Source organism: Raphanus sativus, chromosome 6 (genome assembly GCF_000801105.2).
Source record: "Raphanus sativus cultivar WK10039 chromosome 6, ASM80110v3, whole genome shotgun sequence".
Taxonomy (NCBI): Eukaryota; Viridiplantae; Streptophyta; class Magnoliopsida; order Brassicales; family Brassicaceae; genus Raphanus; species Raphanus sativus.
Window position 1 is genome coordinate 15,546,138 of NC_079516.1, and position 24,683 is coordinate 15,570,820.

The 24,683-nt window shown below is 32.8% G+C and overlaps 3 protein-coding genes and 1 pseudogene across 5 annotated transcripts; 3 read left to right on the forward strand and 1 right to left on the reverse strand.

Moving 5' to 3' along the window:
* Positions 1 to 4,179: 4,179 nt before the first annotated feature.
* On the forward strand, positions 4,180 to 8,521 carry LOC108806467 (serine/threonine protein phosphatase 2A regulatory subunit B''beta-like). The gene is made up of 13 exons (XM_018578596.2): positions 4,180 to 4,439; positions 5,418 to 5,654; positions 5,734 to 5,839; positions 5,933 to 6,032; positions 6,202 to 6,307; positions 6,396 to 6,486; positions 6,728 to 6,869; positions 7,001 to 7,148; positions 7,235 to 7,344; positions 7,420 to 7,576; positions 7,709 to 7,834; positions 7,920 to 8,070; positions 8,231 to 8,521. The coding sequence occupies exons 1-12, from the start codon at positions 4,293 to 4,295 to the stop codon at positions 8,058 to 8,060; spliced, it is 1,611 nt and encodes a 536-aa protein (XP_018434098.1). The 5' UTR covers positions 4,180 to 4,292; the 3' UTR covers positions 8,061 to 8,070; positions 8,231 to 8,521.
* A 130-nt stretch (positions 8,522 to 8,651) lies between these two features.
* LOC108806468 (serine/threonine protein phosphatase 2A regulatory subunit B''beta-like) lies at positions 8,652 to 12,558 on the forward strand (annotated as a pseudogene).
* Positions 12,559 to 12,693: 135 nt separating this feature from the next.
* LOC108809552 (protein PHR1-LIKE 1-like) lies at positions 12,694 to 15,480 on the reverse strand. Of its 3 annotated transcripts, none has more exons than XM_018581690.2 (7): positions 15,282 to 15,480; positions 13,834 to 14,526; positions 13,671 to 13,747; positions 13,508 to 13,553; positions 13,332 to 13,392; positions 13,138 to 13,207; positions 12,694 to 13,066 (listed from the first exon to the last, which is right to left on the reverse strand). In XM_018581690.2, the coding sequence occupies exons 1-7, from the start codon at positions 15,289 to 15,291 to the stop codon at positions 12,845 to 12,847; spliced, it is 1,179 nt and encodes a 392-aa protein (XP_018437192.1). In that variant the 5' UTR covers positions 15,292 to 15,480; the 3' UTR covers positions 12,694 to 12,844. The 3 variants fall into 3 exon arrangements, with proteins under 3 accessions (XP_018437192.1, XP_056845628.1, XP_018437190.1); XM_056989648.1 differs by lacking the exon at positions 15,282 to 15,480 and adding an exon at positions 15,177 to 15,252; XM_018581688.2 differs by lacking the exon at positions 15,282 to 15,480 and having other exon boundaries at positions 13,834 to 14,584.
* A 1,922-nt stretch (positions 15,481 to 17,402) lies between these two features.
* On the forward strand, positions 17,403 to 19,317 carry LOC108810972 (peroxygenase 2-like). The gene is made up of 6 exons (XM_018583038.2): positions 17,403 to 17,562; positions 18,022 to 18,171; positions 18,255 to 18,340; positions 18,621 to 18,715; positions 18,788 to 18,913; positions 18,987 to 19,317. Exons 1-6 carry the CDS (start codon positions 17,454 to 17,456, stop codon positions 19,135 to 19,137), a joined length of 717 nt encoding a protein of 238 aa, XP_018438540.1. The 5' UTR covers positions 17,403 to 17,453; the 3' UTR covers positions 19,138 to 19,317.
* The last annotated feature ends 5,366 nt before the right edge of the window (positions 19,318 to 24,683 follow it).

Sequence of the window (24,683 nt, forward strand, 5' to 3'; positions counted from 1 at the left end):
TGCAAGCGTTACGTTTCTGCCATGACTACACATACGGCCTTATAAGCTATGTATATCCTCTCTATATTTGTAAGATTTGATTTCCTTCTTCTTTTTCGTAATGTTTTTTCTCTTACTCATTGATTACACAAATTATTTGCTTGATCTGTTACTTCTATTATGAGATACATTCCCGAGATTTGTTTTTGTCCTTTGGGAGAAGTGAGGTGGCTTGGAACTCAGAAAATCACGGTGGAGACGTTGAAGACGTAGACTCTGAACGAGGCAGATACGGTGGACCGTACAGACGATGCGTCGGTGAAAGCAGAGGCTACGAAGTAGAAGATGACGTTTTCAAGGCAAGAGGAGTGTTGGAGGACGGAGAGGGCGGCGGCGACTGAGCCGCGAATGTAGGCGGCGTCGAGTTTTATGGCCACGTGGACAGCTCGACGAGATCAGAATATTGGCTTGGTCGACAAGTCATCGTCGTCAGCTCCGGGATCGATTATGGGGCAGTCAGCAGAATTGTAAAACTGTGGGGGTTCTGTGAATTTATGGATAATTGGAGCGGCGGAAATGGGATTAGGAAAAACTATGAAAAGAAGCGAGAGGAGAATGCGAAGAAGATGTTGGGACACGTTTTTCTCAGACTCTCACGGTATTGGTGAAGGTTTATCCCAACTGAGAAAAGCTGTCTCTAAGAGTTTGATCATGTGTGTGTCTGAGAAATAGATAAGAAAGGGTTAAGAGTCAAACGAAGCAGTCGATGGCTCATAAAAATTAGACAAAAAAATAATTTTCATATTGGTGTGTTGTGATCAGTAAAAAATTTAAGTAATTGTATTAAAATATTTAGACTAAATTTATATATCAATATGTCATATTTCTAATTTAATAGAAGGACGAATCAGTAATATTTTATATATATTTTTGTAAAATGATATAAATATATCAATATCAAAAATAAAAGAAAAAACATGTTTAAAAATATAGTAAATTTTAAAATTTAAATTGTTTATTTTTCATTTCACATAAAATATAATTTAAACAATTTTATAACAAGTTAGAGTTACGAAATATAATAAGAAGATACAATAATATCAAAATTAATAATTATTTAAATATCTAATTCAAACATTGAAACTAAATTTTTAATTTTAAACAAAAATTTATATAAAATTGGACTATATATCGATCACCCGTAGATTCAACATGCAGCCTCTGGTTTTAACGGTTTTTGTGGTTTTTATCAAGTTTTTAATTGATCTATATTTTTTGAAACTCAAACCGGATTACATATCGAATCATTGGGTTATAGGTTCAACCACATATCCGAATTGGATTTAAGACTGCTGATTTAAATACACAAATATTTTTAATAGCTCAAAATCCTTACCATTTAACAAAAAAAATTATAAACTTATTAATGAAATTTTACATCATAAAATATCACGCGCTTTCAAGCATGTATCAAAATATTGTTTGTGTTATTAAAACATATCATTCTTATTTTTATCCGCTTAAATATATAGTTGACTCCCAAATCTTTTAAGCGGGTGATATTGCAATATTTGTTATTAATGAAATATGAAGTTTAGTTATGTGATGAGATTTTGGTTTAAGTCTATTCAGATTTCAAATTTTTGGAAGTAGTGATTTAAATTTCATTTATATATTTATAAAGTTTGTTTCACTTCATATTTATATGGATTTAGTTTGGCTTTTCTATCCGTTTAAATCATATAAAATTCTACAAAATAAAATGTACCTTATAATTTTGAAAATTCAAAAATGAAAACAACAAATGACATATAAATTTATAGTACATGAAAAGTACCCTAATTTAACTTAAAATTACTTATCTTTAAAACCCCCAAAATATTTTAAAGATCTCATGTATTTTAAGCATTTTGGATTACCATTTCAGTTTTCACGGGTTTTTGTACAAAAATTTTGTAGCCCAAACTTATTTTAAATTATGATTATAGTTTTATGGTTGTATTTAAAAATTAAATTTCTTGAAATAATAAAAAAAACTAAAACAAAAAATATATCCGCCCTCTAAAGGCGGATCAAAATCTAGTATTGACTTATATATTTAATAGATAAATGATATATTTTAAAAATCTCAACTTAAAACATAAAATTGGTTGTATGCTTTTTACAGTGGATTTTCATAAATTAATAACATAAATATTTAAAAATTAATAAATGAATAAAACTATAATTTTAATTATTCTACAAAAAGTGATTACTATATCCAATCCAATAATACAACATTTGAAAAAAATAATAAAATGCATCATTAAATTTATTGTTCTTTTTAAATCAACTAAACTTCTAAAGTTAATATTTACATTTTATTATTTGGTTGACTAACGGAACTGAGATCTAAATCAAATCATAGTCGGAATCTTGAATCTATACTCGTTTTAAACTGTAAAAAAAAAATCAAACATTGTAATTGAAAAGTTATTGTAAAAAGAAATTCATTTTTTTTTAAACTGTAAAAAAATTCAAACAAGTTATTAAAAAAAATTCTGATCTAAAGGATATTATAAAGATTAAAATTCAATAAAAGTTATTGAAAAACTTGACTTCACACTCCAAATTAACCATGTGTTTGTCCGCGATTTCGCAGATAATTTTTATGAACAATATGTATATTATATTTTTAGCAAAGTAAAATTTCCTTATAAAGAAATTTATGTATAAACTTTTATTTTTATATATTATAGAAAATCAGTTTTTACATATATAACCAATTTGTTATTTTGAAAAATAAGTGCAATTAACTAAAATATATTTATTGACAACTATAGCAAAATTAGACATATGTTTAATTTTTAAAAATTAAAATTAATTTAATATCTCATATAACATTGAAGCTTATGATTTTTAATTTACTCGGAGCTACTCTCTTTAGTCCTTTTAAATTATGTTAAAATTTACAAAAAAAATAATAAATATCATTCATAGTTTATTCATAATACATTGATTTTGCATAATCATACTAAAAATATGAAAATATAAACATAAATTAAGTTTCATATATGAATGTGTTAACTGTTGTAAACTTACCAACATCCATTATTTGACCAATAAAACATAAAAATAATGAAATTGTTTAATGTCAGATGTTTAAATGTAAATATATAAATATAATATAAATGTAAATATATAAATATAAAAACGTTAAAAAACTTTGAATAGATATCAGCTCTTACCAGTAAAGAAATTGGTGTCCATTAAATCATGGTATTTCATCAGAATTAATGAAATGAAAACTATCATATAAGAGAAATTTTCTTAAAACTATATTATCTAGATAAATATGTAATTAATAACTAAATGATAATTTAATTTTCATATAAGAGTTTGTAAATTTTGAAGAAAATAATGAGATATTTAGAGGGAAATAGATATCATTGTTTCATTTCAAATTTTATAAAAGAAAAAATATATATGCCTCTGCATCGTCTTCCGGAGCTGGAGCCACCGCTAGAGCTAAGAAGCTCTATTCCCACTCACCAATCCGACCACCGACCTTGAAATACCGTTTGAACTATTTAAAAGTTATTTTATAAATTTTACAAATAATTTTAAATAATATATAATTTTAGAAAACGTTAAAAGATATCAAAAAATTATACAAAATGGTAAAGTCATTGTATCAGTTCCCATAAATTATTATTTAAAAATCTGTATAAAATTTATAAATATTTTGATTGTTAGAAAATAGTTGATGATAGATTATATACATTTTCTTTAATTTTATAAATAATTATTGTATGTCATTTGTGATAGATATTTGATAAGTGATATTTATTGGCTTTTAAATTATTTTTCTCTTTTGATTAAAATAAATGGAAAAGTGAAAAAATCTTCGTCCAATCAAATTAAAACAATTTTCTGAAATTTTATATATTAAGTGATATCTCAATTAATATATAGTAGAATATTATAAGTGAATTCCAATATCCAGTGTATTTGGATATACATTGAAATATTTGAATTTGAAATATAATCAACAGAATCTAAAACAAATCCAGACTAGATATTGGATATATAGTTACAAATCGGAGAAAATGGAAGGAATCAGATTCTTTTCCTCTGTGTTAATTCATAAGTCAAAAATTAAATAAAATAATACTTTTTTTTTGCCTGACTTTCTATCTTAAATCGGAGAGTTAAAATGGAAGGAAACAGATTCTCTTTTCATTTCCCCCATCTTTAAAAGAGAGAGAGAGACAGAGAGAGGAGATCTAGGGTTTCTTCCACCACCATCACTTCGCTGTTGATGCGATTCAGTTATGAGTATGGTCGACGACGACATGGCTTCTCTCGATGCCGATTTACTCCAGCTCCCTGAGATGTCTACCTTCGTCCTCAAATCGAGACCCGATTTCACCCAGAAGCTCTTCGATCAGTGGCTTTCTCTCCCCGAAGCTAATCGACAGGTCAATTTCGTTTTGCCTTGTGGTTCCACTTCGCTTTTGTTTTGTTTGCCTAATTGGATTGATATGAGTTTTGGAAGAAGACGGGAAGATGCTTAGGTTTCTGTGTAGAGTAGATTTTGTTATCGAAGTGACTGTGTGATTTCGATTAGCTTATTGGATAGATAGGAAGATGCTTAGGTTTCTGTGTGGAGCAGATTTGTTATTAAAGTGACTGTTTGATTTTGATTAGCTTATTGGTGTATGCGAAGTAGTCTTTCCTTAGGAAGAAGATGTTTAGGTTTTTGTGTGGAGTAGATTTGTTATCGAAGTGACTGTTTTGATTTTTCTGATTTATTCATGCGTTAAGCTTTCTCTTTCATAGGAATTGCGTATTGGATAGATAGGTATTTTGGAAAATGATGCCTCAGTGCGCTTTGTTTGTTGCTTATGAGTTGTGGAAGACGTGAATCTTTAAACCTAGGATGCTTAGGTTTCTGTGTAGAGTAGATTTGTTATCAGAGTGACTGTTTGATTTTGATTTCTTTGTGCGTTATGCTTCTCTTAATTAGGAATTGCATATTGGATAGATAGATAGGAATTGTGGGAGACGATGCTTTACTGCACTTTGTTTGTTGCCTATTTGGATTGTATATGAGTTTTGGAAGACGAGAATCTTTAATCCGGAGCTATTGTCTTTCCTTATGAAGAAGATGCTTTGGTTTCTGTGTGGAGTAGATTTGTTATCAAAGTGACTGTTTGATTTTGATTCCTGCGTTATGCTCTCTTAAATAGGAATTGTCCTATTTGGATAGATAGGAATTGTGGAAGACGATGCTTAGGTTTTCTTTTCTTTTTTTTTTGTGTAGAGCAGATTTGTTATCAAATAGACTCTTTGCTTCTCTTCTCTTCATGCCTTTTGCTTCTCCTAAAATAGTAGAATTATTATTGTAAACAAGTTTTTTTTCACTGAACTATTCTCTCTTTCCTTATTTTTTATAGGTTGCATCATTGCTTCAAGATGCAATGTCTGGGGCTCCTTTGAATGTTCCTGGAAGTGCATCTGGTTCTGGTCCTGGCACCACCAATTCTTTACCTTCCATGTTCCCAGCCGGAAGTGCTCCTCCACTTTCACCTAGAAGCTGCGGTTCACCGCGCACGATGAAGCAGAGGGCTCCTTCTAATTTAGGCTCTCCTCTTAAAGTGCTCAACGAGCCTGTTAAAGAGTCCATACCTCAGGTTTTGAATGTGCATCCTTTTTTCCTACTTCCGTTTTTTTTTGTGTTCTAACGGAGTCATTTATTTATGATGGGTGTAGTTTTATTTTCAAAATGGTCCCCCACCTCCAACTGAGATCAAAGATCAATGTATGTTTAGAGTCAACCACTTTTTCTATGGCCATATGGATGGACTGCAAATACAAGGTAACAGAATCATGAGTTCTTTTTGTTTTTAATATATGAAGTGCAATATATACGGACATACCTTATTAACTTTTAACCCTTTTCAATACTCAGAATTCAAATTAGTCACCAGAGAAATCTGCAAGCTCCCATCATTCTTCTCCACCTCACTTTTCAGGAAGATCGATGTCAATAGTACAGGTTTTGTTACTAGGTGTGTGCCTTTTTATGTTCTGTGTACTAAGGAATCTGATATTTGGAGTGTGATTCAAGCTTGAATTTGCTTCTCATTTTATATCCGCGTTTCATTGAGTTTTGGGAGGAAAATGTTGTACAACCAATTATAATAGGCTCTTACAGTGACTTTTTTCTCGTTTATGCAGAGAAGCATTTATTGATTATTGGGTAAACGGGAACATGTTGATAATGGATATGACGACCCAAATATTTAAGATACTAAAGCAGCAAAATCAAAACTTCATTGTCAAGGTAATTTCTTTTGATTGACTTATTCAGTAATTGTAGTCAATGCCTTTCTCCAACATCTTTTCTCATCTGTTTGCATTTTCATCCACAGGAGGATTTTAAGCCACTACTTAAAGAACTTTTAGCAACGCATCCTGGACTAGAGTTTTTGCAAGGCACACCTGAATTTCAAGAAAGATACGGTTAGGTCTTAACTTCAGTTGCGCTTTAGTCAGTTTCCTATTTCATCTCATTTCCAAATAATGATGACAAGCGGATACTTTTCCTTAAGTGCTAAATCTTTTTTAGCTTATTAACGTGAATTGTGGTCATGAGGCTGCAAGGACACTTTGAGTTTTAACACTGTCTAGAAGCCACATTCTTTTGCATTTGTTGCTGTTGGAAAATACGGCTTTCTAATACGGTTTTTTTTTTATGGGCCAGCTGAAACTGTTACCTACAGAATCTTTTACTACATAAATAGATCTGGAAATGGGCGACTTACATTTAGGGAGCTTAAACGAGGAAATTTAATTGATGCTATGCTTCATGCTGACGAAGAAGAAGATATCAACAAAGTGTTGAGGTACTGACAAAACAAGTCTGTTATGTTGCTGTTAATATTGAATCAAGCTTTGAGCTGCGCGGAGCTGCAACTTGTAGATTTTTTGGCTCTTGTTTTGGCATCAACACTTTTCTATTTACTTTGAAAACCAGGTACTTTTCGTATGAGCATTTCTATGTCATATACTGCAAGTTCTGGGAGCTGGATTCAGATCATGATTTCCTGATTGACAAAGAAAACCTTATGAAATATGGCAACCATGCTCTAACTTACCGGATTGTCGACAGAGTATTCTCCCAGGTTTCATCTAAATCTTTTTGCATTCTTCTTAGCTGCAAAATTTTATTAAGACGACTCTCATGATGGATGCATTAATTTCTACTCAGGTTGCTAGGAAGTTTACTAGCAAAATTGAAGGGAAAATGGGGTATGAGGATTTTGTCTATTTTATTCTCGCGGAAGAAGATAAATCGTCAGAGCCGAGCCTAGAATACTGGTAAGCTGTGCCGTAAGGATCCAAAGGTGCCAGACAGATATCATTTTGATCTGACATAATGATGTATCGTACCAGGTTTAAGTGCGTAGACTTGGATGGGAATGGGATTATTACGCGAAATGAGATGCAGTTCTTCTATGAGGAGCAGTTGCATCGAATGGAGTGTATGGCGCAAGAGGCTGTTCTTTTCGAGGATATCCTATGCCAGATAATTGATATGATCGGACCAGAGGTGAACAATATGTCTCATGTTATTATTTGATATCATGTTCTTAAGACATAGCTCTGATGTTTATAGTCATCTTCACCGACTCTCACAATTTGATTGTTTGTGTTTCATTGTTTCTTGTTGCTTTTTCCACAGGAGGAAAGCTATATAACCCTGAGTGACCTGAAAGGCTCCAAACTCTCTGGAAACGTCTTCAACATCCTTTTTAATCTTAATAAGTTTATGGCATTTGAAACACGGGATCCGTTCCTCATTCGCCAGGTACGTCTTGTCTGATTTTTTTTTTTTAACATTACTGCTTTCTTGGTGCTGCGGTTCTCTTATGAAAAATGACAAATGGAAACAGGAACGTGAAAACCCTACATTGACAGAGTGGGATCGTTTTGCACATAGAGAGTACATAAGGCTTTCAATGGAAGAAGATGTTGAAGATGCTTCCAATGGAAGTGCTGAGGTTTGGGATGAGTCATTGGAGGCTCCCTTCTGAGTTCGTAAAGGTAACCTCCCCATGTATTCACTGTCCTCTTTGCTATAGACCCGTTATGTTGATAATGAACAATCATTTAGTCTTAGAAGCAACAGAAACTAGAATTAGTGGGATGGATAAGAGAAGGAAAAAGCAAAAAAAAAAACTTATATGTTGTTTTAATCATGCAGTTGAGAAAAGATGTTGGGAACTTGCTGTAGTGAAACGAAAGAAAGAGAAAGAAGAGTATTTATATATCTGCTTCGCAATTGGGAATGCAGGTTTGAAATCGGGAAACTGGTGTTTTCCTTTTCAGTTAGCTGTTGTTATATATAGACAAGTTTTTTCCATTTTATTTATTATTATTACAAACAGCAAGCGATGCAGACTGCATGTTTTACAGAGTTTCTAGTTTCTATGGTACTTTTCCATTCAGGAATGTTAATGTTCTTTTAATCAATTGGTTGGTGTTTTATTTTTTCTTTGGCTAAGCTCAAATCGTATCGAGCCCCATCTTAAAATACTCCAAAGTATGGTTTATGTTCTTTTATGTCAACTTTTTTGTTGCTAAAGGATGTTACTTTCATTAACTCAGGAGCTTGGATCTCATGATGCTTAACAGCTGAGAAGAACATAGGCATCTCAAAATAAAAAGTTACTTAAGAACTAAAGAAGGCATGCTTAAATTCTTGTATGTCATTTTATTTTCATTAATAGCCCAATCGTTGCTATACTGAAATTGTGGAGGAGATGGCTCAATTAGTATGTACTATGTAGTACACATCCGGATCTTTTGATGTTGGATATTAGTTTCAAATATCTGAAAAAAAATTTAATGATCCAAAACATTTTGTGTACCTAAACAACAAAAAACCTGAGTGATGTAATTGAATAAATTGGGTGGAGACCTAACTCTACTTACCTTTTCTGGTCAACCAGATATTATTTTAATGAAGAATCTCCGGATCTCTGTCAAGAAGAACATTGTCGTGACCTCGACCACTTTAACACTCCTCCTTACTCGGCAATCTGATTCCATGTTGTTGTTGAAAATGTGTAGCTTCGCAACACTTCAATAGCAGCTGGATTCGGTTTCCTTCTTGTCCACATCTAATCTTCCTTCTCGGCATGGCTTGCCTTGCCTTGATGCGGATTTGTTGCAGCTACAAGAGATATGTCTTCCTCTGTGCTTATCTCTGAACCAGGATTCACGCTGAAGCTCCTTGACCAAGTGTCTTTCTCTTCCCCCTCAAACAGGTATATTTCCATTTCTGACGTTTCTCTCTTCTTGAACTCTATCTCAACTCTGCTCTTACTTCATTTCTTTGACTTTACTGCCTTGGATTTGTCGAGGATTTGGTGTACCTGAAAGTTTAAACTTTGTTTTGCTCTGTTTTCTTAGATTGCATCATTGCTTCTTGATGCCATGGCTGGAGGAGCTCCTTTGAATGTTGTAACTGCAAGTGCATCTGCTTCAAGTTCTGCCACCATACCATCTATGTTTCCTGAGGGGCTTTACCCGAGGACTTGTGGTTCACCACGTAAGAAGAAACAGAGACCTGCCCCTTCTAACTTCAGTTCCTCATTAAAAGTAACCAAGGAGCCTGTTAAAGAGCCATTGCCTCAGGTTCTCTCAACTACTTCTGCAAAAAAAAAAAATTTAACAAGTGCCTTATTATATTTGGGCTCACTTATGGAGTAGAAACACCACTGGCTGCAGTTTTATTTTCAAAATGGTCGCCCACCACCAATCGAGATGAAAGAGCAATGTATGTTTAGTATCAACCATTTTTTCTATGGTCACTTGGATGGACTTCAGATACAAGGTAAACTAGTCATAGTAATATTAAAAGGTAACACTCACACTGGTTGTCTTGTTAACTCTAATACTCATTTTTTCATACTCAGAGTTCAAATTAATCACCATAGAAATCTGCAAGCTCCCATCTTTCTTCTCCGCTTTACTTTTCAGGAAGATCGATTTCAATAATACAGGTTTTGTTACCAGGTGTGTGTGTGTGTTTATATGCACATAAGTTGCCACTTGTTCATGAGTATTGTACAACCCAGTAACAGTCTTTTAGTGTTTGAGTATGCAGAGAAGCATTCATTAATTATTGGGTTAACGGCAACATGTTGACAGTGGATACAGCCACACAAGTCTTTAAGATACTAAAACAGCACAATCATAATTTCCTTATTAAGGTAAATATTCTCTTGATTGGCAAGATTCACTCATTCATGATTGTATAGTCAATCTACCAATCTCCTTGTTCTTATGTTTGCATTTGTCAATTTCTGGCAGGATGATTTCAAACCACTACTTAAAGAACTGTTGGCTACACATCCTGGCCTAGCGTTCCTGCAAACCAAACCTGAGTTCCAAGAAAGATATGGTCCGTAGTATCCAATTTTATCTCATGCTTTCTTTTACCTCTTGGTGTTGCTTGAGTATGTTGTTTAGTTGTAGAAATTATTCTTCCAAGTAGATGTTTAGCTACCATAAGTCTGTTCTGCCTAGAATGATATGTCTTATCTAAATATATCAGATATTTACTAAATCAATGACATTACTAGATAACAAAGATAGTTTTGATAATTAATGTGTCAAGATAATAACATGGCATTGCTCTATATGCATTTGAGATGTTTTATATAAGGTAAATTTGTTTTTGTTGTCTTAGATATATTCTTATGACTTGCAAGTTGGTCTGATACACTTTCAATTAATTTGCTGGACCAGCTGAAACTGTCATCTACAGAATATTTTACTACATAAATAGATCTGGAAGTGGTCGACTTACATATAGGGAGCTTAGACGTGGAAACTTAATTGGTGCAATGATTCATGCTGACCAAGAAGAAAACATCAACAAAGTGTTGAGGTACTGAACAAAAAAAAAAGAGTTCATCTGAACTATTCTTGTATATATATATTTAGTAGGATTTGACATCAAAATTTTTCTATTAGGTACTTCTCATATGAGCATTTCTATGTCATATACTGCAAGTTCTGTGAGCTGGATACAGATCATGATCTCCTGATTGACAAAGAAGATCTTATGAGATATGGAAACCATGCTCTAACTTTACGGATTGTCGACAGAATATTCTCCCAGGTTTTTGTCTTAAAGACCTTGGTCCTTTCAAGACTTATTATGTCCTTCATCGTTCCAAGTTATTAGTTCTCTTTACTGATAATGCAATTGGCTTTCCTACTCTAGGTTGCTAGGAAGTTCACTAGCAAAGTTGAAGGGAAGATGGGGTATGAGGATTTTGTCTATTTCATACTTGCGGAAGAAGATAAATCGTCAGTGTCTAGCCTAGAATACTGGTAAGCTGTTGACGCAAGGATCCAGAGAGATAGCATTTTGATCTGTGACATAATGATACATGTTGCACCAGGTTTAAGTGCGTAGACTTGGATGGGAATGGGATTCTTACAAGAGATGAGATGCTATTCTTTTATGAGGAGCAGATGCGTTGGAAGGAGTGCATGGAGGAGGAGGAGGCTATTCTTTTTGAGGATGTCTTGTGCCAGATTATTGATATGATTGGACCAGAGGTTGAAACAATTATGTCTCATGATATTGTGGTTATTATATGCTCAAGCCATTCTAGTATTTGTTTCTGACTCTTGCATATTTTGTTATATATGTACGATTGTTTCTTGTTTCCTTGCGCAGAAAGAAAGCTATATAACCCTGCGTGACCTGAAGTGCTCCAAGCTCTCTGGAGACGTCTTCAACATGCTGTTTAACCTTAACAAATCTATGGCATTTGAAACACATGATCTATTGCTTATTCCTCGGGTACTTTTCGTCTGATATTTAAACTTGCTGGGTGGAGGGGGGATCTTATAACATTTCAAAAAAATGTCAAAAACGGAAACAGGAGTGTGAGAACCATGCGCTGACAGAGTGGGAACGTTTTGCACATAGAGAGTACATAAGGCTTTCGATGGATGATAGATGCATTGAATGGAAGTGTTGAGGTTTAAGGATTGAATCCAAGGAAGTGGTTTCAGGTTTTGGTTTGTTTTTAATAAAAACCTTGTGGTTAAGGAAAAACCTCAAAAAAAAAAACCAAAACTATGATTTGATGGAACATTGAAGAAGATAAAGGTCAAAGCCCTTTTATATTTGTGATCATGGGACGATTCTCCTCTGTTAAAGATCAAAGCCTTGTACGTGTAGTTGAATGAGAACAGGTGAGAGCACAAACTAAACTCTCCCTCAACTGAGTCTATGGAAGAAGATAACTGAAAATAAACCCTGCTGGAGCAGATTGGAGCTTACAATAGAAGAAACAGCCATGTTCAGCTAATCATCAACCATCTTCAGTTAATGTTGCAGGGCCTACAAAGCAACAACTGCCTCATAAAACACAACAAAATACAAAGCTAATGAAAAGAAAACTTGAGTTATTGCATACTATACTCTGTCTTAACTTAATTCCCAGTCAACATGTTTTTTGAGAATTTGTTTCAGCCTAAACAAGAACAGGAATTATATTTCTCACCCTGAAGAAGGTTGATTGTGGTATTGTTTCTAGTATGCCATTTTATTTGTGAAATTCTTGAGGAACACGTTTGCTATATAAGAAGAAACAGTCATTTTCCTCTGTTCAGTTAATCTTCAAAGCAACTGCTTCCTATGAAACTATGAAAGAACCAATTTTTTGCTTTTAACAAAACTGTAGTTTAATGCATCTCTGTGTTACTCCACAAAACAACCTACAACTTAACTCTCAATAAACATGTCTGGCCAACCAAATCAACCTTAATATGTTTTTTTCAATCTAAACTAATCTTCTCTGGCTCGTTTCCTTGATGCTGAAGCAGCAGACTCAGTTTGGTCCCCTGTTTGTGTCACAACAACACCAGATTCGGCTTCTGCAGATGCGCCGTTGCATTGCTTTGATGAGGAAGAGCTCTTGTTGTTCTCTTCTAACTTCTGTTGTTTCTCAAACATCATCTGTAGGTATCGGCCCTGTTTCTCAATCTGTAACTGCAGCGCCCGTTGAGTCTGCGACATATAAATTTAAACAAACATCAGCCAATAGTCACAACCAACCTAATACTCTTTCTTGTCATTACCTCGAGCTGCTCATGGAGACGTTTCTGAACTTCCATCTGTAACCTTAGAGCTTGTGTGATCTCAACACTCCTGCAAAAAAGAAAATAGAAAAACATAAATTAACTAGCTATAGAAACACATACAAGTACTGTAACACATTTACAATCAATACTCTCTAGTTTGTTATGCAGTCATAAAACTGAGATTTTCTTACGTTTTCATGTCAAGAGATTTGATATCTTCTATAGATGTCATCTTCTTCTCTTGAGGTTCTCCTGTGCAACAAAAGAAACAAGATGAATACAGAGACTTTTTAGCATTTCCTAGAGAGTGACCAGTTCTTTAGAGGCCTATGTACAAGTGTTTTGTGAAACTATATGAGATCCTAACCTGTAGCTTCTGAAGTCTCTGGTTTATACCTTGCCGTTCTGTACTTCTGTAGAAAAAGAGTTTAATATAAAGACAGTAGAAAATGAGAAATGAGTTAAGACTTAAGCATAGCAGAGAAACATCATGAGATGCAACAGATATAAAACATTGGGTAAGAGCAAACCTGGAGATGGCTTTTGACATGATAAATGGTCAAGACAGGGTTATTCAAGAGCTTCAGAACAGCCTTAGGCGTGGCTCCTATGGTTGAAATTACAAAAATAAAAAGTCAAGAAAAGAATAGGTTCCTCCACTGTATACAAAGAGAAGAAGAAACGCTTACGCACGTTCACTACCACCAAGCTGGTTAACAGCTTCAACGAACGCCTCATGAAGCTCTGGTGTCCATCTCATCCGCTGTTTAGTTGTTGCTCCACTAGCTGATGAGTTCAGCTGCTCCTCCAACGAAACCACCTGATTCTGCTGCTTCTGCTGCTGGTTAGCTACTACTATCTCTTGCCTCGGTACATCCAAAGATGGTGTTGGTGTTGGATTGTGTGGATTTGGATCTCCAAGAAGTTCAGACCAGTTCGGCTCCGAACCATCAGACATCAGCTGATCCGCCCAGCTTTGCCACTCGCTCTTCTCATGAAGCTCCACGGATGAACCGCCCACCCTTAGGTCACCGCTCTCTCCTTGTGTTGGATTCAGAACAGGAACATGGTCAGAGAAATCAAAGAAGTCTTCAAGCGGATCTGAAAACTCCGGAAGGTGCTGATGATTCATCATCAACGACGAGGACTGTGCTTCCAAAAAGCAATCCTGCCTGTCACTTGGCATGGTGGCAACAGGTGGCTGAGTTTGGGGCATCTTTCCATGAGATAAGGCAGGTGAAACATTGCAGATTCCGGAGGGAGAAGGAAACATATACCCACCAGAGCCCACCACCTGATAAGGCACAGGGTTGTTCATCAGTTCCTGCCCTGATGAACCCCAGAGAGAGTTAGGGTATCTGTCTTCTACAGGAGGAGTATGCAGAGCTGAAAAAGATGTTGAATATCCAAAATCATTAGCCATAGTCATCTTAAAAAATAAGCAGTTTTGTCACAACACCACACAGTATTATCCTAAACTCAAATGGAGAAAAAATGAATTTGCAATGAAATTTTGATGCATGAGTGAGACTCACTATGGAATAATAACTTTTATTATGCAGAGGAGATGAACCATTGAATAAATTCTTTTTTTTGTTTTTTCTTAGTCAAAAACAGTCTGCTCAGGAATATTCTCAACTTTTTGTTTTGCTTTTAGATCAAAAACAAAAACTCTTACCTCTGAAATCTAATGACACTAAAAGGAAATGAGAGGACAAAACTAGTGTGCTTATTATCAAGAAAAACAATGAAGAATCTTTACATCTATAGATAGTGAAAGTCCATTACATAATAATAAGATATGGAATCAATGCTTAAAGAATGAAATTTTACAGCCCACTTTCACAAAGGTATGGCTTTTGATGAGCTAGAGAGAATACTTTCAATTACTAAAAGACACACTCAGAATCAAAATCAAAGTTTAAAACTTTTACAATCCTAAAAGGCAACTCTAGGATCTAAAACCCAAATGGGTTTTATCATAAAACTCTCTCTTCATAAGATCATAACTAACCCATCAGGAAACAAAATCAAACCTTTGGATTGAAAAATTCACAAACTTAAAAGGTGAAAGTTGATAACTTTCCTCTTCATTTAACCATCAAACTATAGAGAGAGAGATTAGGAAGAGAGAATCGTACTTGAACTCATCAGCGGCGGCACGGAACACAAGGGGCCCTGGTGATGATGACTGATCAAAGAAGAAGGCTTTTTGGTTCTTTTTAGTATTTGTCTTCTCGATATCTTCAAAGAACTCTGTTTCTCCTTTATGTTGTGTCCACCAGGGTTTTCTAAAGCTTTCCTGGCCGCTGGATTCCACTCGTGTAGCTCTATTAACGGCTGAGAGTTTCACACAGTCGAATATTCTTTTTTTTTTCTTTGTTGTAGAAGATCCAGAACGGGACCCACTAATGGTTATTTTTGGCTCTCTTAAATTTAGTAAAAAATATGAATATTTTGATTGGTCAAAGTGCAATAAAATTTTAATTTGTAGCAGTGAATTATTCTAGTTATGAAGCACCGTTGAATTAGACTAACTTTTTTTTTTGTATGTGAATGATAATTGAAACGATATAATTTAATTAAAACTGTGGAAGATGGCAACATTTTTTTTCTGTAAAGAATTAATTAGGTGATGGTGGAGAACTCTGAAATATCAGATAAGGAGATTTGTTAAACATTTGGAATAATATGTGTTTTTTTTTTCATTTTTTAAACTGATTCTGAATGATTTGTGTTAATGATGATATCATTTTATTTTTTAGTTTTCTAAGAAAATAGTTATTTTGTGTAAAGCTTTACACATTCATAACCTTTTGCTTACTTTTTTCTTAATACCTTTTACTTACTTTTTAGTTTTAAAAATGGGAAAATATATAATTTTTTTTGAAGACTGGGAAAATATATAATTGAGCATTCAGAAAATCATATTAACTAAAATAAAAGGTAATTTAGAAAATAAGATAGTTATTTAGATTTAAAAAAAATCAAAAATATCTGCTGTTCTTAGCATTTAGACCGAACAATATAAAAGATATTTTCGGTAGAAAAAGAACAATTATTCAACTTCAACCGGTGGCGGTGGTCTATTGACGCTTGAAAGAATTAAAAATCCAATACGGCGAATCCGGGTTCAAATCCCACCGGCCACACGGATATGAGCTATTGCTTTCGGCTCATTTAAATGCACAGGAGAAGGTCTATCCATGGGCTGTACCCAGGACCGGCGTAAAGGGGAAGCCACCCAAGCCAAAGATTGGGGCATCCAAATTAATGGGGCATATTTTTCAAATTTCTTTTTAGTATTGATAAATAAATAAATTTTGTGGGTTATTTTGTTAAAATATTACTTATTAGACGTTTTTAGTTAGAATAAGATTTGTTGGACTTATCATCCAAATTAATGGGACATATTTTTCAAAAAAAAAAATTATTAGTATTGATAAATAAATAAATTTTATGGGTTCTTTTGTTAAAATATTACTTATTAGGCATTTTTAGTTAGAATAAGATTTGTTGGGCTTATGCTTATCATCCAAATTAATGGGGCATATTTTCAAAAAAAAAATTATTAGTATTGCTAAATAAATAAATTTTGTGGGTTCTTTTGTTAAAATATTATTTATTAGGTATTTTTAGTTAGAATAAGATTTGTTGGACTTTTCAACAATATTTATGAATTTGTTAAAAATTAAATATATAAGTAAATTTATATTTTATACGATAGTAGATTATGGAATTTGATTTTTCTAAATAAAAATTTATATTGTTTTTATACTGTTTTGTGGTCTTGATAAATTATGTACAAAGTGCTGAAAAAAAAAATTATGTACAAGGTACTGACAAAAAAAAATTATGCGCATACGAGCATAACTTTTTATAAATTTTTAATTATAAAAGATTAGTCTGATACTGGTTGTACCTTCACCCGAAAGTTAGGTACGTGTCTTTAATAGAACCGTTACTTTTTTTTAGCAAAAAAACAATTATTCAACAACCCGAATGAAATATGTCCAGGTAAACCCAAAAAACTTTGCAATCAAATGATTAAAAGATATATTTTTATTTTTGGTTTGATATTATGTTAAACAACTATTAAAAATTTAAAAGGATGCTTACCCTTTAATAAAAAGAAGCAAAAATGCTTAGTCATAGGAACACGTGTAAAGCGGACCACGTGTCAATATAGGAGGTGGTTGTTCAAGGCGAAGTTAAACTCCCGCGAGTTATTTGGAATCAGTTGCACTCTCTCTCACATCTCTTTATTTATAAAAACAAAACACTCTCTCCACAATCAATACAGAACGAGAGAGATGGCGACAGATGCAGGATCAGAGTCGATGGCGACAGTGGCTTCAAAGGCTCCGGTGACGGCCGAGAGGAGGGTCCGGACTGATCTCGATGATCGTCTCCCAAAACCATGTTCGTATACATTCTCTCCATCTCTTCTTTGTTTTGTTTCATGTCCGTATTTGTGTTCTTTTCTACCTCCACAGCGTTTACAATTTATTTTGTAGAGGTAAATCAAATCCACAAATTTTATAAAGCCGTTCAAAAGTTATAACAATCCTTTCAAAAAAATATAACAATCAAGACCTCTTCGGTTGCTTTCTTACGCGGGATTGAAACATAGTCTTGTTATGATTGATGAATGATATATAGTGGATAACTTGGATCACCTACAACAAATCTAATGGATCGCAAGTTCAACTATGTTTGGAGAAATCTACTTTCCAAAATAGTTAATTTAATCTAACTTGATTTGAATATCAAATTAGGAAATGAACACAACTTTAGATCAAGAATTCCTAATCATTAAAAGAAGAATAAAATTAGTTGTATGATTTTATTCTGAATTGTTCTTTGGTGGATTGAAAATAGATGTGCCTCGAGCCATGGTTGCACCTGACATGGAAAATGTTAACGGGACAAGGGGACACAAGCACCAGGACATGTCTGTTCTTCAGCAGCACGTTGCCTTCTTTGACCAAGATGGTGATGGTGTCATCTACCCATCGGAGACATTCAAAGGTATTATTAGAGAACAATTAAACAAAAAAAAAACAATACTTAGATCATTAATCATTGCTTTGTGTTGCGTTGCGTTGCTTCAGGTTTTAGAGAACTTGGTTTCAACGTGATCTTTAGTTTCTTTCTGACATTCATCGTGCATGTTACCATGAGTTACGCCACATCGCCTGTAAGTTTCTATCATCCACATCTCAGTTAAGATGTATAGTAGTTAGGCCGTCTTCTATCATGTGTAAATCATGTGAATCTGTATTAAACAGATGTGATATAATGGTATAAAACTGAAATTTTTTATATATATTTCTAAATTTAGGATCTATAGTTTCAAAGAAGTGCAAAATACATAAATTGAGTTATTAACTTTTAAAATTATGCTATTACTGAGAGTAGTATATTTGTCTCTTTAGGATACTCAATATGTTCTCTTCTTTTTTTTTGTCATGAATCAGAGTTGGATACCTTCTTTTTCCTTCCCGATTTACATCAAGAACATCCATAGAGCCAAACATGGAAGCGACACTTCCACTTACGACACTGAAGGAAGGTTAGTCTCTCAAACCCAGTGTCCACTACACACTTCGTTGGACTTGTGGTTATAAACTTGAAAACTTTTCAGGTATATTCCAGCAAATCTTGAGAACATGTTTAGTAAGTACGCACGTACCGTGCCTGATAAGCTAACCCGTTACGAGCTGTGGCAAATGACTGAGGCTAACCGCAACGCATTCGATTTCTTTGGCTGGTATGTCCAATATCTCTTCTCTATCTCTTTGTTTTCTCTCTGTCTCTTAGTGGTGTGAGAAAATGGGAAACAGGGCAGCGAGTAAAATGGAGTGGGGAGTACTATACTTACTGGCTAAAGACGAGAATGGCTACTTATCTAAAGAAGCTGTTAGGAGATGCTTCGATGGGAGCTTGTTTGACTACTGCGCCAAGTCGAGAGCTTCTTCTAAAAAGACAGATTGATGACATGACGTTTACCATTTTTCTTGCTTAAGTAAACCTTTGTTTAATCTCTTTACCGGAAACACGAATCAGATCGTATCTTTTTGCTGCCTAAGTTTCTCATCTTTATAATGGTTCTTTTGGTTTCTGTATTTTGGCAAACTGCGTTTTTGAAGTATAACAAAATGTACGTGCTCAATATGTCACCAGTGCTTGTCTGTGGGTGTTTTGATGAAAGTTTTGTCGAACATGGAAAAGGATAGAGCGAGTAGCATGAAACTTGGTCATGTTAACATGGTTAAGGTTATGTTAGGATCAATCGTCAACAACAGGATGATCAAGCCATGTGATGATTGGCCTTATACTCTTTGTAAAAATCCAAATGTTCAACGAGTCACTTGAAAACCCATATAATAATCAATAAAGACTTAAAAATACAATTAGTCATTAATGTATATTAGAAAATGTCCAAACAAAGCAGAGTTAACTACGTTGTCAAAAAAAGAAACAGAATTAACTACGACTTAACAATGTAAAACATTATATGTTTCTTATTTCAGTTTATTTAATGTTTTGAAAAATATTACAAAGTAAGTGATGCTTTCACCTTACATTAGAAATAGCTTAATGTTATTTGACATTTCTGACCGGTTATAAGAATAGTGTAACTTTATTAATTAAATTAATTTTATTTAATAATTTTTATATAATTAAAATAAATTTTACAAAAATTGATATTTTTTTTTATTATGTGTGCATTCATACTAAACATAGTTAAAATAAGAGAGTATCGTATTTGCATCCATCAGCTTTGTAGAAAGTATATTTACATTTAATGACATTAGTGTGCATACAAATATACATACTTAAACACTGAAAATAGTATGCGAATTAGGTCTTCTTTCAAAAAAAAAACAGTGGTCCGATAAAGTCTAAACCAAACTGTAGATCGATATAGTTCTGTATGGTATTGCTCTGCTAAAAATCCTTGATCGGTCATTGGTTCTTCTTCTTCATCTGTTATGATCGCCTCTATCTCATCATTAGTCATCTTGTAGTAATAACATCGGTTAAAATAGTCACGAAGCACGCCAAAACAGTAACCACGAAGAATTTAACTATTTAAGCCAAGCTACGGAGACAAACATACGGACAAAAGCAATGCTGTTAACCAGGGCCAGCCCAAATAATAGTTGGGCTCTGTGCTGATTTTAAAATTTTGCTCCCACATTAAATTTGTGAAGGATTCTGATTATTTATATTATACAACTGATTTTAATAAATTAAGAACTTGTTTATTTAAGAAAACTGATTTTTTACTGAGTCTATTAATAAATCTGGTACAAAGAGGGTAATTTGTTTTTGATTATTTCTGATGCATTCAGTTTCTGTATGTACATGTATCAGATGATTTGTTGTCGTTTATGTATAATGTAAAATATGAAAGTCATGTTTTATTAAATCCTATATTTTATATATTGACATTTTAAATAATACATGAATCTTTTAATTTTACAAGAGAACTTTATTTCAGCCTGTGGCCATATATAGAATATGATCATGCATGGTTTTCATATAATTTATCCAATTGTAGTGAGTAATGAGAAATGATATATTCAAGAAAAAGGCTTATTGATTTAATTTTGCAATGTACTAAATAGTAAATTTTATTAAAATGATTCATATTCTATATGTGTTAATTAGTGATAGTGGCAAGAACATTTTGGAACCAATATTGTTTCAGCTTTCTCTCTTTTCATCATATACATGTATTTTTTATATTTTCAAATCAGTTTTTATTTCATTAATATCCTAAACATAGAATGCATGGTCAGGTAAGAATATCTAGTTAACAAATTCATTAGATGATGATACCTAGTGTGTTTGGTTCTAAGTGGTTCCTTTGCAATGTTCCTACTAATGATGCCCACAAGAATAGTTTGGCACATAGTTTAATGTTTCAACAATTAGCCTAATCACATAACTTACATGAAACCATCTACACATAAATTATTCTATAATATTAGTTTTCATTAATCAGATTATGATGTTTACCCACCAATTGGAATTAAGTCCGGCAGAAAAAGATTAGTTCATTTCGACATGGTAAGCAAGACACGGTTCGTAGCCTAGGGAGAGCTAAGGTTAGGCATACAAAGTGCATAATTAACATGTCAAAATACAACAATGGTTTCATTTCAAAGTTGGTAATTTTTTTTTCGAGTCAAGTTGTTTCTACATTGCGTCTGTTCACCTTACAAAATAACAATTGTCAAAATAATATTTTCATACTGTACTAGCATACTTAAAGTGGATATTTCATTGGTTTATAAGAAGGGTAAGTATTCTCTATATATCCCAAATCAGAACTTCGATATGGTGTATCACGTCTAACAAGATTAATCATCTTTCAACCATATTCTTCTTAGAGTTTGCGTCTTTTATATGAACGATATATAGACTCTCTTTCAAGGTTTCTCTTACTTCCAATATTATGGATAATCAACTTTTTGACCATGAAAATGAACTAATTTTAACCACTAATTATCGCTGTAACTATAAATCATTCTCCTAACAATCATGGGAGGCTGTACGAAAAATGCCATTCTTCTTTTGTAGGGGCACTGAGTTCTGAAAATGACTTTTTATTATAGTAGTACCCTATTATTTAAAGAAACTTTATTGCAAATGATATTATAACATAATTTTTTTACAAATGCATTGATTCTTCAGGATAATTAAAGAGGTTGTGATATTCGCAAAAGAATACACGTTAGCCTTCATGATTTACATTATAAAATTATAATTGATGATTAAGATTAAGATTAATGTGATCTGTAACAATCATTATTCGAAACTTCTGGGAGAAGAACCTCGAATATTAATCTAAATAGAAGTGATTGATAAGGATGCCATTTTTTTTGGTTGTGTGTGCGTGTCTTATTGCTAGACCATATATCTTTGGTTGGCGATTAACATAAAGTTGCAATTTCTTTAAAATTTTTTTTTATTAATTTGAGATTTCTTAGAGCTTTTTTTTTGGTGCACAGATTTCTTAGAGCTATTGAAAGATTCAGGCTAATCATCAAAAAAAAAAAACCGATCGACAGATAGACCTTTTTCTAGATATTTAAATAAGATACATATGCTTTATATATGTGTGGCCATGTGATAAAATGTAATGTCATCCGAACCGGATTGTTTAACTTTATCGTACCGTATTGATTATACTGCAGACCTCATATTAAGTTTCCCCAGCAATACCTATTTACTTATAAGGATAAAAGTTTCATATCAAAATTGGAAAAAAATATAAATAATATATAAAATAGGTGAACCAATTCACTTATCATCAATCTAATCTATTAATTTAGGGATTGGTTTTTATCTACTATTAGAAGTTGTCATTTAAATTTTGGCATCTTTCATTATTGTTACTAGGATATCACGCTTCTTTTCTAATGCAACATACTAATTTAAATTAAACCATATATTTACATGCGCAGATCTAATTGACCTTAACCAATACCGACTTTAAATATGTTTGGTTATTTCTTAATATAATTAGATCATACATAACTGAACCAAAAGGTAATTGATTGAAGAATGTGTTAGAATTATCGTATCACATACGTCCATCTAAACTCATCTTCACCTATATCATATAATATCATACAAATTGGCTCAAGCACAAGAATTTATCTTTCAAAAGACTTTTATCACATACATTCATCTAAAATTAAATTCACCTGCATCATATCACATCGTACACATTTTGTTAAGAACAAGAATTGATCTTCCAAAATAACATAACATTGCCATAGAACAAAATGTAAACAACATATGCTTAAATACGTTTTTATGATGAAAATGTTTCATTCTAAAAAACTGTGTATAGAGCAACCCAGAAATCAACCAAAAACAACATATTTTAATACATGTTAATAAAAGTTCTATCTGTTTTGAAAGAAAAAAAATGATTTATATTCTCGAAAAAATGATTAATTTTCTCTAACAAATTTCCTTCTATCCCGACTATATATCTTATCCCATTCCCAACAATATTGAAATCCCTAAAAATTAATCTCTTCATCATAATATTAGATTTGATCAAATCTTTTATAAGTATCTTGAATAGATATATTATAAAAACAAACTCAAACAAATTTCTAATCTCATATCTTAACTCATATCAAAAAAAATTCTGATCTCATATCTTAACTACGTTTAACTAATTAAACAAACTACAAAAACCAGAATATGCCTAGAATATCTTAACTATACCTACACGTTCCTATCTATGACCTATAAATATGCATCAAGTTTCTAACACAGTCTTCACCTCAAAATCATTAAGTAAAACACTAATGTCTATCGTTACATCCAACACAGTCCCACTGTTGAACGATGTTAAGCCATTCAAAGATACTTGGAAAGTTGAAGTCAAAGTTCTTCACTCATGGACTCAACACTCAACTTATGCTGGAGGAAACTCTTTAGATTTTATTCTTGCGGATAAAACCGTAAGTTTTCTGCTATTTACACTTTTTGTTATGCGAATCATTATATTGTCAAAAGTCTAAGCTGATTTTTATTGTTTCTAATGTAGGGTGTTAAAATACATTGTACCTGCAAGAGGAGCTTTTTTCCTCGGGTGAAGAAACTCCAGGTTGGTCAATGGAAGTTTATTGAGAACTTCACAGTTGCTCCATCTACCGGAAAGTACAGAGCAACAGGCCACAAATACAAGATGTCCATCACAGGCAGTACCAATGTCACCAACTCCAATCTGAAAATCGATAATGATTTCATGACGTTAACTCCTTTACGATCAATCCTGAGTGGAAGTCTTGATTCAAATTTTTTAGTTGGTAAATACACTACTGCTATTTTCCTCAAAACATTTTTTGGTTTCGATTTATATTAATTACTTTTTTTGTTTTATTTTTTTAGATGTTATTGGGCGTGCCATTGATATTGGCCAAGTTCATGCTGTACAAGTAGGTGGGAAGCCCAAAAAAGGCTGGAACTTACGTTAACTGATACAGAGTAACTTGAAAAACTGCTTTTGATTTTTTTAAAATCTTAATAAACCTATTTTATATGATTCATTTTAACTACTCAACGTGTATTATCAGTGATCAACACATTGGGTGTTGTCTTTGGGATAATTTTGCTGAAAATATGATCGCTGCTTGCAAAGATGGTGAAGAGAACAACATTCTCTGTTTATTGAGATTTGCTAAAATCAATGTCCTCCAGGGTAAGTTTCTAACTAACTATTTATTTTAGTAGATTGTAATTTTTTTAATTATCTAACAAATATTATTATACATCTAATCTATTAAAATAGAGTCCTATTTTTATCTACCTACAAATAGTCTAGGTTGGTCCATTTAATTTATTTAATTTTTAGTATTTTGTATATAACAAATTTAGTTATTATTAAATACATACATTCTTAATATATTGTTTAAATAATTTCAAAATAAGATATCAAAAGATATTACCAATATCTTTTCTACTATTTCTTTTTTGACAATATCTTTTAATATATTTTAATTTAA

Coding starts and splice junctions, on each gene's coding strand:
- LOC108806467 (XM_018578596.2), top strand. CDS start 4,293: ATGAGTATGGTCGACGACGACATGGCTTCTCTCGATGCCGATTTACTC. Junction 5,840..5,932: donor GGATGGACTGCAAATACAAG/GTAACAGAATCA, acceptor TTCAATACTCAG/AATTCAAATTAGTCACCAGA. Junction 6,870..7,000: donor GATATCAACAAAGTGTTGAG/GTACTGACAAAA, acceptor TTTGAAAACCAG/GTACTTTTCGTATGAGCATT.
- LOC108809552 (XM_018581688.2), bottom strand. CDS start 14,569: ATGACTATGGCTAATGATTTTGGATATTCAACATCTTTTTCAGCTCTG. Junction 13,748..13,833: donor CCAGCTTGGTGGTAGTGAAC/GTGCGTAAGCGT, acceptor TTTCAACCATAG/GAGCCACGCCTAAGGCTGTT. Junction 13,554..13,670: donor ATGTCAAAAGCCATCTCCAG/GTTTGCTCTTAC, acceptor CTTTTTCTACAG/AAGTACAGAACGGCAAGGTA.
- LOC108810972 (XM_018583038.2), top strand. CDS start 17,454: ATGGCGACAGATGCAGGATCAGAGTCGATGGCGACAGTGGCTTCAAAG. Junction 18,172..18,254: donor CCCATCGGAGACATTCAAAG/GTATTATTAGAG, acceptor GCGTTGCTTCAG/GTTTTAGAGAACTTGGTTTC. Junction 18,341..18,620: donor TGAGTTACGCCACATCGCCT/GTAAGTTTCTAT, acceptor GTCATGAATCAG/AGTTGGATACCTTCTTTTTC.